Here is a 12622-nt window from a genome sequence, read left to right as displayed (position 1 = left end):
TACAACGAATGCAATTAGGCCATCTTTGAGATAATTGCATTGTGTAAATTCTTGAAATCATCAAAAACAATTATCACAATTAACTGCACGTACGGGAACCATTAATAAAGCGTTTATAGATTTTATTCCTATTGTACAGACATTCATCATTCATACCGTATCGGATTCTCTGGTCTATTTTTTTACTTCCTAACCTAAAAATTGCCATGCAGTGCCTGAAATGTAAAATGGATGAAGCTACCTAAGTAACAATTTGTAGTCACCCAAGTTGAGATTACTCTTATTTCCACTAGTTGCAACGTTGTTTTCAGCGCAAAATTTAGTTAGTTTTGCAAGGACATTTATTTTCGACCAAACTTTAACGTACTGCAACTGTTGTAGAACTCTGCTGTTTTTACAACGTATTTTTTACTATAGATGGTGACAGTAGTAATTTACACTTAAAACAACGACGTGCAGACGTGTACAATTTTTCGGATCAAAAACCTAGTAACAACGTTACCTCATCGTTAGCGAATGGGTACCTATTACATTACCTGATCGTCTGTGTTGAGCATTTTTCGCTGTAGAGGGAGTTTTTAGGAAGAAGATGACAAACCAAGTTAGAGCGAATAAGAGGAAAAAAAAATATACAATTAAATATAAGATACTTGATCTAGATAGTTATTTTTATAATTCGTTTTTTGTTTGGAATTATTGGCATTTATTATTTTCGTTTTACTTTAAAAAATTAAGAGATATAAACACTTTAAATATTCTGCAACTTACTACAGTCGCAAAAAAAGTTGCAATGGAAGCAAAAATGCCTACAACTAGCTTACCTAGTGGCGAAGAAATAGTGAAAATGTTTGTATTTATGTATGTTTCTTAAGTAACCAATAAAAAAAAATGTCTTTTTTTTTCGAAATCTGCTATAAATTCAGAGCGCGCGTGTTATCTAGATACACTCTGCAGTAAAGGTTTCTCTGATGCCATTAACATCGAACTGGAAATTCCACAGGGAAGTGTCACTGGATTGGATCCTTCCTGTTTTTGGTTTTTATTAATGACCTGTCTGAAGCTGTGACCGATGACAGCCTAACAAACTTTGCTGATGGATCCAATAGCCTGATGTGAGCCAAGACATTAGAGGTCTTCTTCTAAGGGCAAACAGAACATTGAAACGAGCAGATAGGTGGCAACAAGCTCCTCCTGAACTATGTCAAAATTTTTAGGGTTTATAACTTCCTAATCCCAGGAGCAATACCCTGAGGAATTACAGCTCTTGTCTTAGATCGTAGTATTGTCAAGGTTTACTCGTTTCTAGGGTATTCATATTGGTTACAATTTGAGTTGGGATAATTAAATTGAATATACAGGGTTACTGGTAATTCGATACATTCCTTTGGAGATGTGATAGGGGAGGGGGTAAGAAGTAAATTGAACCCTAATATGTATTATGCAAAAGTTGGTAGTTTTCGACATATTTAATTTGTTCTGTTTTTCTTCAAAATGTAGACCTTAGTGGTTTAAAAGGCAGTTTCTAGAAAATCCGCTGTATATTTTTTTAACTTTTTAGGCAAAATACATGCTCAACACAATAGTGTTACGTTTGTAATGGCAAAAGTCCCGCAAATAGTTGTAACCATAGGTAAATTCTCGATGCAAAGTGTAATTTTTTTTTCTTAAATAAAATACTACACTTTCTAGTGGATATTTTTTGAAAAAAAATTATGCTATATTCTTCAAAATTTACGTAAAACTTTCTTATTGTCTAAGCTAACTCATAGGCTATAAATGCTACCAAAAATTTTAACAGAATTTTGTATTTTTATTATTAATAGTAAGAACGCACTTGAAAAATGCCAAGTATTATTTGCTTCTATGGTATTTAAGTACTATAGCAACAATTTGTTTTTTTAATTTTATTGTTAAAAATTTGATGTGTAGATAGTCTGACAGCAATAATTGTTGTGGAAAGTAGTTAAATTACGAGTTTCGAGTTTATTTTTCTCGTGTTTTCAAAGAAGGTATTCTGTTGGTTTCTGCGCTATGGCCACGTTTACTAACGCTGAATATGCAGATATTATGTTTGTTTATGGGTTTTGCAATGGTAATGCCGCGGAGTCTCGCCGAGAATACCAACGTCGCTTTCCGAACCGCCGCATTCCAAATGTCCGTGTTTTCGCTTCGACCTACCGAGCTATCGCTGAAACTGGATCCGTAAAACCAAGAAGAGGTGACGCTGGCGCTCCTCGCGTATATCGAGCAGAAGATGAGGAGGAAATATTAAGAGATTTTGAAGACGATCCAACCACATTCACTAATGCCGTAGCGCAGCAAACAGGATCATCGCAATGGAAAGTTTGGTCCACGATTCGGCAAATGGGAAGCCATCCTTACCATTATACGCCTGTATAAGGATTGGAAGAAGGGGACCCGATAAGAAGGGTAGAATTCTGCAGATTTATTATAAATTCTGATGCAGACAATAGAACTTTTTTAACCGACATTTTGTGGACGGACGAGTCAAAGTTTAGTCATGAGGGCATTACAAATTTTCATAACCTTCATTTTTGGGCCGAAGAAAATCCCCGTTTAACAAGAGAAACCAGTTTTCTGTAAATGTGTGGATGGGACTTATTGGCCGGGATGTAATAGGACCACATTTTTTCCCAGGCCATTTAAACGGGGATATTTATGAAAATTTTTTACGACATGACCTACAAGATCTTTTTGACGATATTCCTCTCGCCGTAAGAGGACGAATGATATTTCAACATGACGGCGGTCCAGCTCATTTTCGGCGGTCAGTTCGGTAGTTCCTGGATGAACGTTTCCCGAATCGTTGGATTGGTAGGTCAGGTCCAATAGCTTGGCCAGCACCCTAATTGTAACCCCAATAATTACCCGGGAAGATCTTATCTAAAGAATAACCAACGCGGCCCAGCAGATCAGGAATACCATAACAACTAGAACAACAAAGACTGAAATGAGAAGGCACTGCCGAGCCTGTATTCGCAATAGAGGCTCTCATTTTGACAAGATTTGTGAAGGTAAATATTGATAAATGCGTTACTTTACAATTTATAATAAAAATACAAAACCATGTCACCTAACTTTTAAGCATTTGTATCCTGTGAGCTAGCTTAGGTAATAAGGAAGTTTTAACGAAATTTTGAAGAATGTAGCATAATTTTTTTTCAAAAAATATCCGCTAGAAAGTGTAGTATTTTATTTAAGAAAAAAAAATTACACTTTGCATCGAGAATTTACCTATGGTTACAACTATTTGCGGGACTTTTGCCATTACAAACGTAACACTATTGTGTTGAGCATGTATTTTGCATAAAAAGTTAAAAAAATATACAGCGGATTTTCTGGAAACTGCCTTTTAAACCACTAAGGTCTACATTTTGAAGAAAAACAGAAAAAATTAAATATGTCGAAAACTATCAACTTTTGCATAATATATATTAGGGTTCAATTTACTTCTTACCCTCTCCCCTATCACATCTCCAAAGGAATGTATCGAATTACCAGTAACCCTGTATATGCAAGAAATTAAACTCTACTTGTTTTACTTTAAGGTTATTTTCTTTCGAAAAACACCTTGCTAACTACATACTATGCCAATTATATTCGATTTTGTGATATGGAGTTATATTCTGGGGAGGAACCGTAAGATGGCGTGAGGTTTTTATTATTCAAAAGAGAGCATTGGGCATTTTGCACCGAATTAAAGCATTGCAGAGGGAAATTTAAAAGTCTGAATATTCAAACATTTCCAGGTTTATATATCTTTGAATGTATTATGTTTCTATCAAAAAATTGTACAGTCTTTAGTCACCTTGCTCCTCATCATGAGCATAATACAAGATCAAGCGCATTAAATGCTTCACCGCATAGACTTTCTTTAACAGGGCGTGGCCCCATGTATGCGTGTGTTATGTTCTATAATAAGCTTTTCCAATCAACGAAACAAGAAGCATCCTAACAACAATTTAAGAAAAAACTTTTTAATTTATTGTAGAAATAGAACCATATTCGGAATACCTGGACTTTTGATATCCATAAGTAGCAAGTAGTTATAGGTATATGTTAAGTTAATTTTATTTTAGTAAAATTAAAATTGTTTCTTTGTTTTCGTATAACCTTTGTGTTGTAATGAGCTTTGTTTTAGGAAAAAAATTAAATATACCATGTTTCTTTTTACTAGCTTAAATTTTATATTCCAATTAGTTTTATTTTAGGTAGTGCTATTAAAAATGTGACGTTATTTGCTCAATCATGTAAAAAATTGATGCAAATAAAAATATACTGATACTGATTTTTCGCCAAAACAAGTTGTGCTGTAAAGGAGATTGCTAACATATTTGCTGATTATTTCTTGACAGTATACTCACACCATAGTGTTAACCTCCCCACTCATGCATTATCTGCATTCGATACCCATATCTCTCACGTTCATACTAAAATATCAGATATATTTACTAAACTCTCATCCTTAAATATTAACAAGGATTCTAGACCAGCCGGTGTGTGCCTACTTTATACCTGAAAAAATGTAGCATTAATCTCTCCAGACTATTATGCCACATCTTCAATCTATCCCTTCAAACTGCAGTTTACTAAAACCTATTCACAAGTCAGGCGACAAAACTAGTGCTACCAACTATCTCAATCAATATCTAGTGCAGTTTCCAAGGTATTTGAAAGCTTAGTATCATCACCCCTTTTATTGAACCTCTCCTAATTAATCAGCAGTTTAGATTTAGCCTACGCAAATCTATAGACCTAAACCTTCGTACTCAGATGAACTTTTGTTGGATGCCTTGGAGAAGGGATATCAAGTAGGTACAATGTACACCGATTTCTCCAAGGCGTTCGACAGGGTACCTCATAATATTTTGTTGCATAAACTAAAAATGATTGGTATTGATGAACCTTTATTGGCCTGGTTCAAGAACTACTTATGTGATCGTAGACTAATTGCGAAAATTGGTACTTTTCTTTCTAAAACTATTTAGGTTTCATCTGGAGTACCTGAAGGCTCTCATCAATTTTTTTTATTAATGATATAGATAAATGCTTTACTATCTACCTATTTTTGTTGGTTGCCGATAATCTGAAATTGAGCTGTATTATCAAATCCCCTGATGATGATTGTAACAAATTACAATATGAACTACCTAAATAACTTGGTAGTTTGGTGCAAGATTAATGAGATTTGATTAAAGCCCAGAGAACTACTATTAATAATAATGATCGACGCCATACTTAAATCAATGCTGCTATTTTTAGTTTCGAGATAAACTAAAGAAGTGCGGACTTTGCATTTTACACTTCTATGGATATTTGATAACAATAAGTTGATCACGATAAGTTTGATCAGTTGTCAAAAATTGGTTCTCGATATACAGCTGTGGCCAAAAAAATAAGAGTGCTGTTAGCGTTCAGTTAAAATATATTATAAATTAATACCACAAAGCGCCCGATAAGCCTTATTAAAAGAATACCATGATGGACAGGCACACATTGGCATTGATAAAACTGTATTAAGCATAAATTCTCATTTTTTGTTCCCAAAAATGCGCCACTTTGTAAAAAAATATAAAGAGTGAATAGAGTAAACGAACACCCAGAACAACCACTAATGACGTACACTCGATTAAAAAAAAAAGTGGCTTTACTATTTAATACTATACGTGTTGATTGTCTTTGACCCCTACCAAAAAAAAAGATGGCTTTGTCTAGGTTTTTGTAGCCGTAGATGCATATTTTAAATGGTGTTTCCTTTATGCACTTATGAGCCTTAAGTCCGAAGAAATTGCCGACTGTCTCATGGATATAATATACCTTGTAGGTACTCCAGTCCGCATAATAACCAACAATGGCACTTTGCTGCGTGCAGCCCAAAATCATGAACTTCTCTCCGGATGGAACATTCAGTGGCATTTTATTACACCCTACGTGCATCAAGCAAATGGTCAAGTGGAACGTTATAATATGCGTTTTGTAGCAAACCTTTTACGCGTTTAGGCTAAAGTTACGTCTGAATGGGGTACGTCCGTATCCCGAATTCAGATTATAATAAATACCACTGTTCATTCAAACACTTTTTGGATGTGACAACAAATTACCAGAAATTCAGCGCATAATTGAAAATGCTTCTGAAGATAAACTCCATACTTCTGCTGTTCAGCATGAGAAGTAGAGAGAATTAGTTAAAAGACGCCTTGATGAAAATACTATTGAACAGGATGAGCGGTCAAGAAATCGTTCAAAACCTCAAAAAGTATATAATATTGATGATTATGGCCTAATTTCGAGAGACGCCATTAAGTTAAGGAAATTTGAATCAGGTTAGATTGGACCTTACAAAGTGACGAACATTTTATCTCCAGACCGATATGAACTTAGAAAGGTTAGTGATGTAGCTGACTCTACCAAGGTTACGGTAGCAGCTGCTTATCAGATGCGTCTTTGGCCCAAAGATTGAAGTCCTGAGTACTGTTCGGATTTGCTCTAAACCTATGTTTTTGATGATACCGAACATAAGGTAAATACCATTGTTTTAATTAAAAATGACCGTGCTAGCGTTTACAGTTAAAACTATATTGAGCTTGGGCACTTGTGTTGCCTTCTGGCTAATGTTTTTGAGCTTGGGCACTCGTGATGACAAATTATTTTTATACATTTCTTTGGGCGTATTTTATTGTTTGCTGGCGTGGAGAGACTTGGACATATTATACTGCTTTCTGGGAAATTGTTTTTATATTTGTTTGGGCATGTATTTGCTTTCTAACAAGTGATTTAAACATAAACAAAGTTTTATTTCATCTTAGTTTTATACTTACAAAAAAATAGAGAAACTAAAATCACTGTATATCTTGCATTGACATATTGTGATTAAAGAACCAGTATTGATTTTTGTTTATGTTATTAACAGAGTTGTGAGGAGTCTCAGACTAACTCTGGTGCCATGGCTATTAAAAGTAGTCAGGATGAGATCGAGTTAGCAGAATAGCTTATGGTCAGTTGGGCCGAGAGCGTCCCAACGTCAGGCTGGCCGTGTTAACGTTCAGTTAAAATATATTATAAATTAGTTTGTATGTTCTATAGTATTCGAATTAGGCACAACAGTGCCGCTTTATCTTAAGATTTATTATATAAACACAGACAAGTCCAAGTGGTAATTCGATAGGGTCTTGCGTCAGCGGGATTGGAGATCGTTGACAAAAATACAGAATCACCACGAGCCTTGGTAGCAAATGTGGTTAAGAGATCACCTTGTGTAATCTCCAGAGTTTTAAAAACATAAAATAAAACGGAAAATATTCCTGAAAATCGAGGCCGTCCAAAAAAACCACACGGAAGACTGATAAGCTTATTGTACGGGAAATCAGTAAACAACCTTTTTCCACATCTACCTCTATAACGCGAAACTTAAGCCTAAGTGAAAACATCTTGTCGAACTTGCATTGTCTTATTTATTTAATGTAACACGACGTTTCGGTTGGTATGTATCTCCAACCGTTATCAAGTGTAAACTGAAAGCAAACTACTATTCTATAGGCTTATATAATAGATGTGTGCAGCAATGTGGAAAGGAAAGTCATCCGTGAAAAGAGTTGGGGGGAGGACGCGCCTCTCTCTAGATCCTACACTGACCTAAGAGTAGAGGCTTCCAGATGTTGGGTACATCGACGCTTGGCTGGCTGAAGATCCCCTGATTCTGTGAAATGAAAACTGCCTCTACGAACTTGCTCTTCCGCCAGTGCTGCTCCTTGTGCAGAATCTTGGCTTCTGACCAATGGATATTGTGTCCATTATGCCACGCGTGCTCTGCTATTCCGGATTTGGAAACCTCTTTGGGTCCAGCTGCAATGTTCCTTCGCTCTGACTTCTAGGGGGCGCTTCGTTTCACCTATGTATGAGTCACCGCACTCACATGGGATCTGGTAGACGGAATTTTTGGTATCCAACAGGCCATCTGGTTTGGTCTCTGATACCACGCTTCTGATAGTGGTGCTAGATCTAAAGGCAGTTCTAATATTGTACTTGCTGGCAATGCGTCGGATTTGTTCCGATGTACCCCTAATGTAAGGTATGGGTAGAAGTCTGGTTGTCGTGGTGGCCTCGTCTCTGATTTGATTTGGACGCGTCCTTTGGATGGTCCTACTTATTAGCTTCTTTGGATATCCATTCTGTTGTAGGTCTTTGTAGATGGTATCCACTTCAGTCTTGAGATCCTCGTCGCTTCTACAGATGGTTCGAGCTCTATTGTAGAGGGATCTTATGATGCCTACTTTGGTGGTTGCAGGATGGTTGGACTCATAGTACAAAGACCTACAACAGAAAAGACCAACAACAGGAAAACCTTCGGAAGGAGCTGAAAAACCGAGTTGCTTATAAAAAAACAACAAATATCGATCGATTCGATGCCACGAAGATGCGCAGCCGTCCTCAAGAATAAAGCTTATTCTACCAAGTATTGACTCGTTTATCTAATGCTGTCGTTTGTTTTGCGGTACATTGGAATTATAATTTTTTATGGCCATTTTAGAAAAATACTCTTATTTTTTTGTCCACCACATGCAAAAAATAAATAAATTGTTTATAATTACAAATTAAACTGGCAAAGAATAATGTCTATTTATTAATAATAATACATAATATATATATAAATCGTTATTGTTTTTTTCTCTATGTAGCATACTATATTATTATGAATATTCAAATAAAACCAGGCACTCATATTTTTTTGGCCACCACTGTACATAATAGTAAAAAACGTAAAAAAAAATATTTAAAGCAATTTTAGGCAATAATTACATTTAGTTCTTTGGCCACTAAAAATAGCCTCAAAATATTAAGAAACTTATATTTTATTTCATACAGTGAATTTTATTTTTTCTTGGTTCAGAACATCATTTTATTGTCGTTCATAATAAAAACAAAAGAAATTAAAACTGTATGCATTTTCAAGATTTTACTTTTAATTTAGGTATTACTAAATAAAAAAAATTAAATTTTACTAAATCTTAAAATTTGGGTGTCATTTTCGATACAAGTTTACAGTTTTCTCATTGCTTAGATAGTGTTATCAATAAGGCTTTCCGGATGCATGGTTTTATTGGGATATGATCTGACTCCTTCACAAGTACTGCCGCTTTAAAAACGCTCTTCTGTGTCTAATTGAACACTAATTTTTAAAACAAATTGCACATAAATAAATATCTTGGATAATTGCAATGATGCCGATATACCTTATGTGGTAAATATGGTCCCCATCACTATCCGCCATAAGAGGAGGGATCCTATTACTTTTTACAATACTCTACTAGGGAAATGTGGATCTTCAGAGCTACTTGAAAAGTCAATATTCATGCTCTACTGAGAACAACTAGAGACGCTAATAGCTTTCATTACCCAAAAATAACTATGGTCTTCATAATTTCCTCACTAGAACAATCAGACTAGCAAACCAACATCATGATATTGACCTTTTTGAAACTTACAACAAATTCCTGGGTCAAGTTTTAGTAAGCATTGGTTAGAAATTGTTAATTATTATTACTTAATAATTTTTTAATGTAACTGGCCTATAAATAAATAATTTGTTTCAGAGGGAGCTTGAAGTGAAAATTCAAGATTTTACGGAAAAATTAGAAAAATCTAACCGAGAAATCATCGAATTAAAAAGTGAGAATGAGGAGCTTAAAATGCGATGCAATAAACTTTCGAACAAAATACGTTATTTAGATGCAGAAGTACTTTTAAAATATTATTCTTGAAGAACTTTTTTTGCTAATATTTCAATTTTTAGGGCCTTTATGAAAGTCAAGAAGAAAACAACGAATTCGAGGTATAAACTCCTCTTAATAAGTAGATAATAAGAAATTAAAAGACACAACTTAATAAATTTTAGGAAGAAATCAATAAAATCAAAAAAGAACTCTCTGAAAGAAACGCCAAAATCCACGAACTCAAAATAGAAATATCACGTTTGCAAAAAGAAACCACTTTACTCGAACTTGAAAGGTGCAACCTTAAGGTGTTCCATAATCACGTCAATTATTTAAATAATTTATTTTTAGGTCCGATATTGCACAACAGCTGCACGAGACCCAAAGGAAACTGGAAACGGAAAAAAGTCTCGGGGAGCAACTGAAAAACACCCAGAAACTGTTTTTGGCTTCGATAATGCAGCTTCGGGACGACGGTAAAGTCGCCGCTTCAGATTGCATACATTTGTTGCATATGGTCAGGAGCGCAACTGCGATATCCAAAATTGAACGTGCGAAGAGTGAGTCGACCTTTCAAAAGTGAACAATGTAGAGAAATAAAGATTTTTGGCTGTTGTTCAGATTTTATTTCATCTTTGACCGGATATCTTAGTTGTTGTTGATCCTATGATGTTTATCTATATAAGTAAATCACATGGTTATGATGTGGGTATTACCGGAACATATAGGCTGCTTTTGTTAAATAAAAAGGGTTTTTTTAATAGAACTAAACAATTTACTATCCTTAAAAATACCAAAAAAACTCAATCTAGAAGTATTTTTGGGCGACATCAACATGCTAAAACAGGATAAAGAAATTGCAGAATATTTAAATATTTTACTAACGCATGGTTTAAATAGTCTAATAGATAAACCGACTAGAGTCAGGGAAGGACAGCAACAATCTTGCATCGATCATTATTTTGTCAAAAATTTATCAAAATACACAGACGTATTTTAGAAAATTGTTTTCAGCCGTATATCTGACCACTATCGGTTGTAGTGACATACCTACATTAATTAATTCCATCAAAATTCCTTTTAATATTAAGATTTAAATAATTATGCAACTGACCCATATCTGTTATTTCGAAATTTTTATGAAAAATTTCCGCAATTGAGTTAATATTTTAAATGTTTGAAGCAGCAATCAAAAAATTATCTACGTAAATTAGAACATAAATTATTTGATCATCACCCCTAGAAAAACCATGTTTACTTAAAATTATATCAACCTTATCATTCCATAATTTAGCAGATTGCTTAAGTCCGTATAAAATTTTATTCAACTTACATACTAAGTGTTTTTCCTTCACAAAACCTTCGGGCTGCTCCATATACACTTCCTCGTTCAACTCCGCATTGAGGAAAACCGTTTTCGCATCAAAATGTTTAATGACCATATTGTATCTTCCTGTAATTGCTAACAGTGTTCTAAATGTCGTATGTTGCACTATCGGCGCAAATACCTCGTCATAGTCCACTCCGAATTTTTGCGCAAAACCTCTAGCTACTATACGCGCTTTATACTTTCACACACTATTATCATTGCTGTCTTTAATTTTATACACCAATTTGTTCGAACTTTGCCGGCACTAATGTCCAAGTGTTATTTTTCACAAGTGAATCCATTTCCTTTTCCATAGGCACTTTCCAAAATCACTATCACTGCCAGAAACTGCTTCCGTGAAATTAATTGGCTCCGTTCCTATTCCTCTGCTTATTCTGCTTGACTCCACGAAACGCTTCGGGCGACCTCCACAAGTGGTAATTCGTCATCACTACTTGTATTGCTTGGATGGTAAGTAAAGTCCTTATCACTAAATACTTCTGTACTCGAATCCTTATCAACATTTTCTTGCATTTGCATATCATGTTCCAAAACGATACTAATTTCATCCATTTTGACTTTTTCTTTTAATTTTTCATATTAAATATTTTCACAAAAAATTACGTCTCTTTTAATTTTAATTTTTTCGTTTTCTAAATCTAGCAAACGAAAGGCCTTTGATTCTTCTGAATAACCCACAAATATAAATTTTTGTGCCTTTTCCTCCAGCTTGTCACCGCGTATTTCTTTAGGAATATGAGCATACACCACACTACCAGAAATATGCATATTTCAAACATCTGAAATCTTTTTATACTAAAGCTCGTAAGGAGTTTTGTTTTTGGACCTTGTTGGCAACCTGTTTTGCAAAAAATTTGCTGTTACCACAGCCTCGCCCCAAAATATCTTGGGCAGATTAGAATCAATAAGCATCCATCTTTTCATTTCTATTAGCGACATGTTTTTTCTTTCAGCTACCCTATTCTGCTCCGGACAATATCCGGCAGTATACTGGCTTTTAATACCTTGCTGTTTTAAATAGTTACGCAAGTTATGACCTATATATTCCTCTCCTCGATGTGATCTTATTATTTTCGGTTTTTTGTTAAACTGATTTTTCATTAATTTAACAAATTCTCTAATACATTTATTTGTTTCATTTTTATGTGACATTGAGTAAATAATAGTAAAACATGAAACATCGTCTATGCGGGTAAGTGAATATTTTTTTGTTTCCTGGAGTAACATTTCTCATAGGACCACATACATCCGTATAAATCATGTCCAAAATTTCTGTTGTGCATCTATACGACTTTTTAGGAAAACTCTTAAGTGTAATCTTACCTTTAACACAACATTGGCAAATTTCCCTTATTCCGCAGTCATCCATTTTATTTCCCATTGCCAAATCCTTTTTCTTCAGCTCCTTAATGGCTTTAATATTTCTGTGTCCAAAACGCCTATGCCAAGAATGTTGGCAGTTTTGTTTATGCATGCCACTAACCATCAACACTTTATCAGG

At 34.7% G+C, this 12622-nt stretch overlaps 1 protein-coding gene and 1 long non-coding RNA gene across 2 annotated transcripts in view; both read left to right on the top strand.

Moving 5' to 3' along the window:
• The window catches only part of LOC126749555 (putative leucine-rich repeat-containing protein DDB_G0290503), a 74290-nt gene extending 64511 nt beyond the window's left edge, over positions 1–9779 (top strand). The window contains exon 22 of the mRNA XM_050459271.1: positions 9612–9779. Within this exon, the coding sequence (XP_050315228.1) occupies positions 9612–9779 (168 nt within the window). The remainder of the gene's footprint in view (positions 1–9611) is intronic.
• Positions 9780–9781: 2 nt separating this feature from the next.
• LOC126750719 (uncharacterized) lies at positions 9782–10346 on the top strand. Its single transcript, XR_007665804.1, has 3 exons — positions 9782–9850; positions 9914–10026; positions 10083–10346. It is a non-coding gene; the product is annotated as an uncharacterized LOC126750719 (long non-coding RNA).
• The last annotated feature ends 2276 nt before the right edge of the window (positions 10347–12622 follow it).

This window comes from Anthonomus grandis, chromosome 2 (assembly GCF_022605725.1).
Source record: "Anthonomus grandis grandis chromosome 2, icAntGran1.3, whole genome shotgun sequence".
In the NCBI taxonomy this organism is placed as follows: Eukaryota; Metazoa; Arthropoda; class Insecta; order Coleoptera; family Curculionidae; genus Anthonomus; species Anthonomus grandis.
The sequence above is the reverse complement of the archived record's forward strand: the minus strand, read 5'-3'. Positions and strand labels throughout refer to the sequence as shown.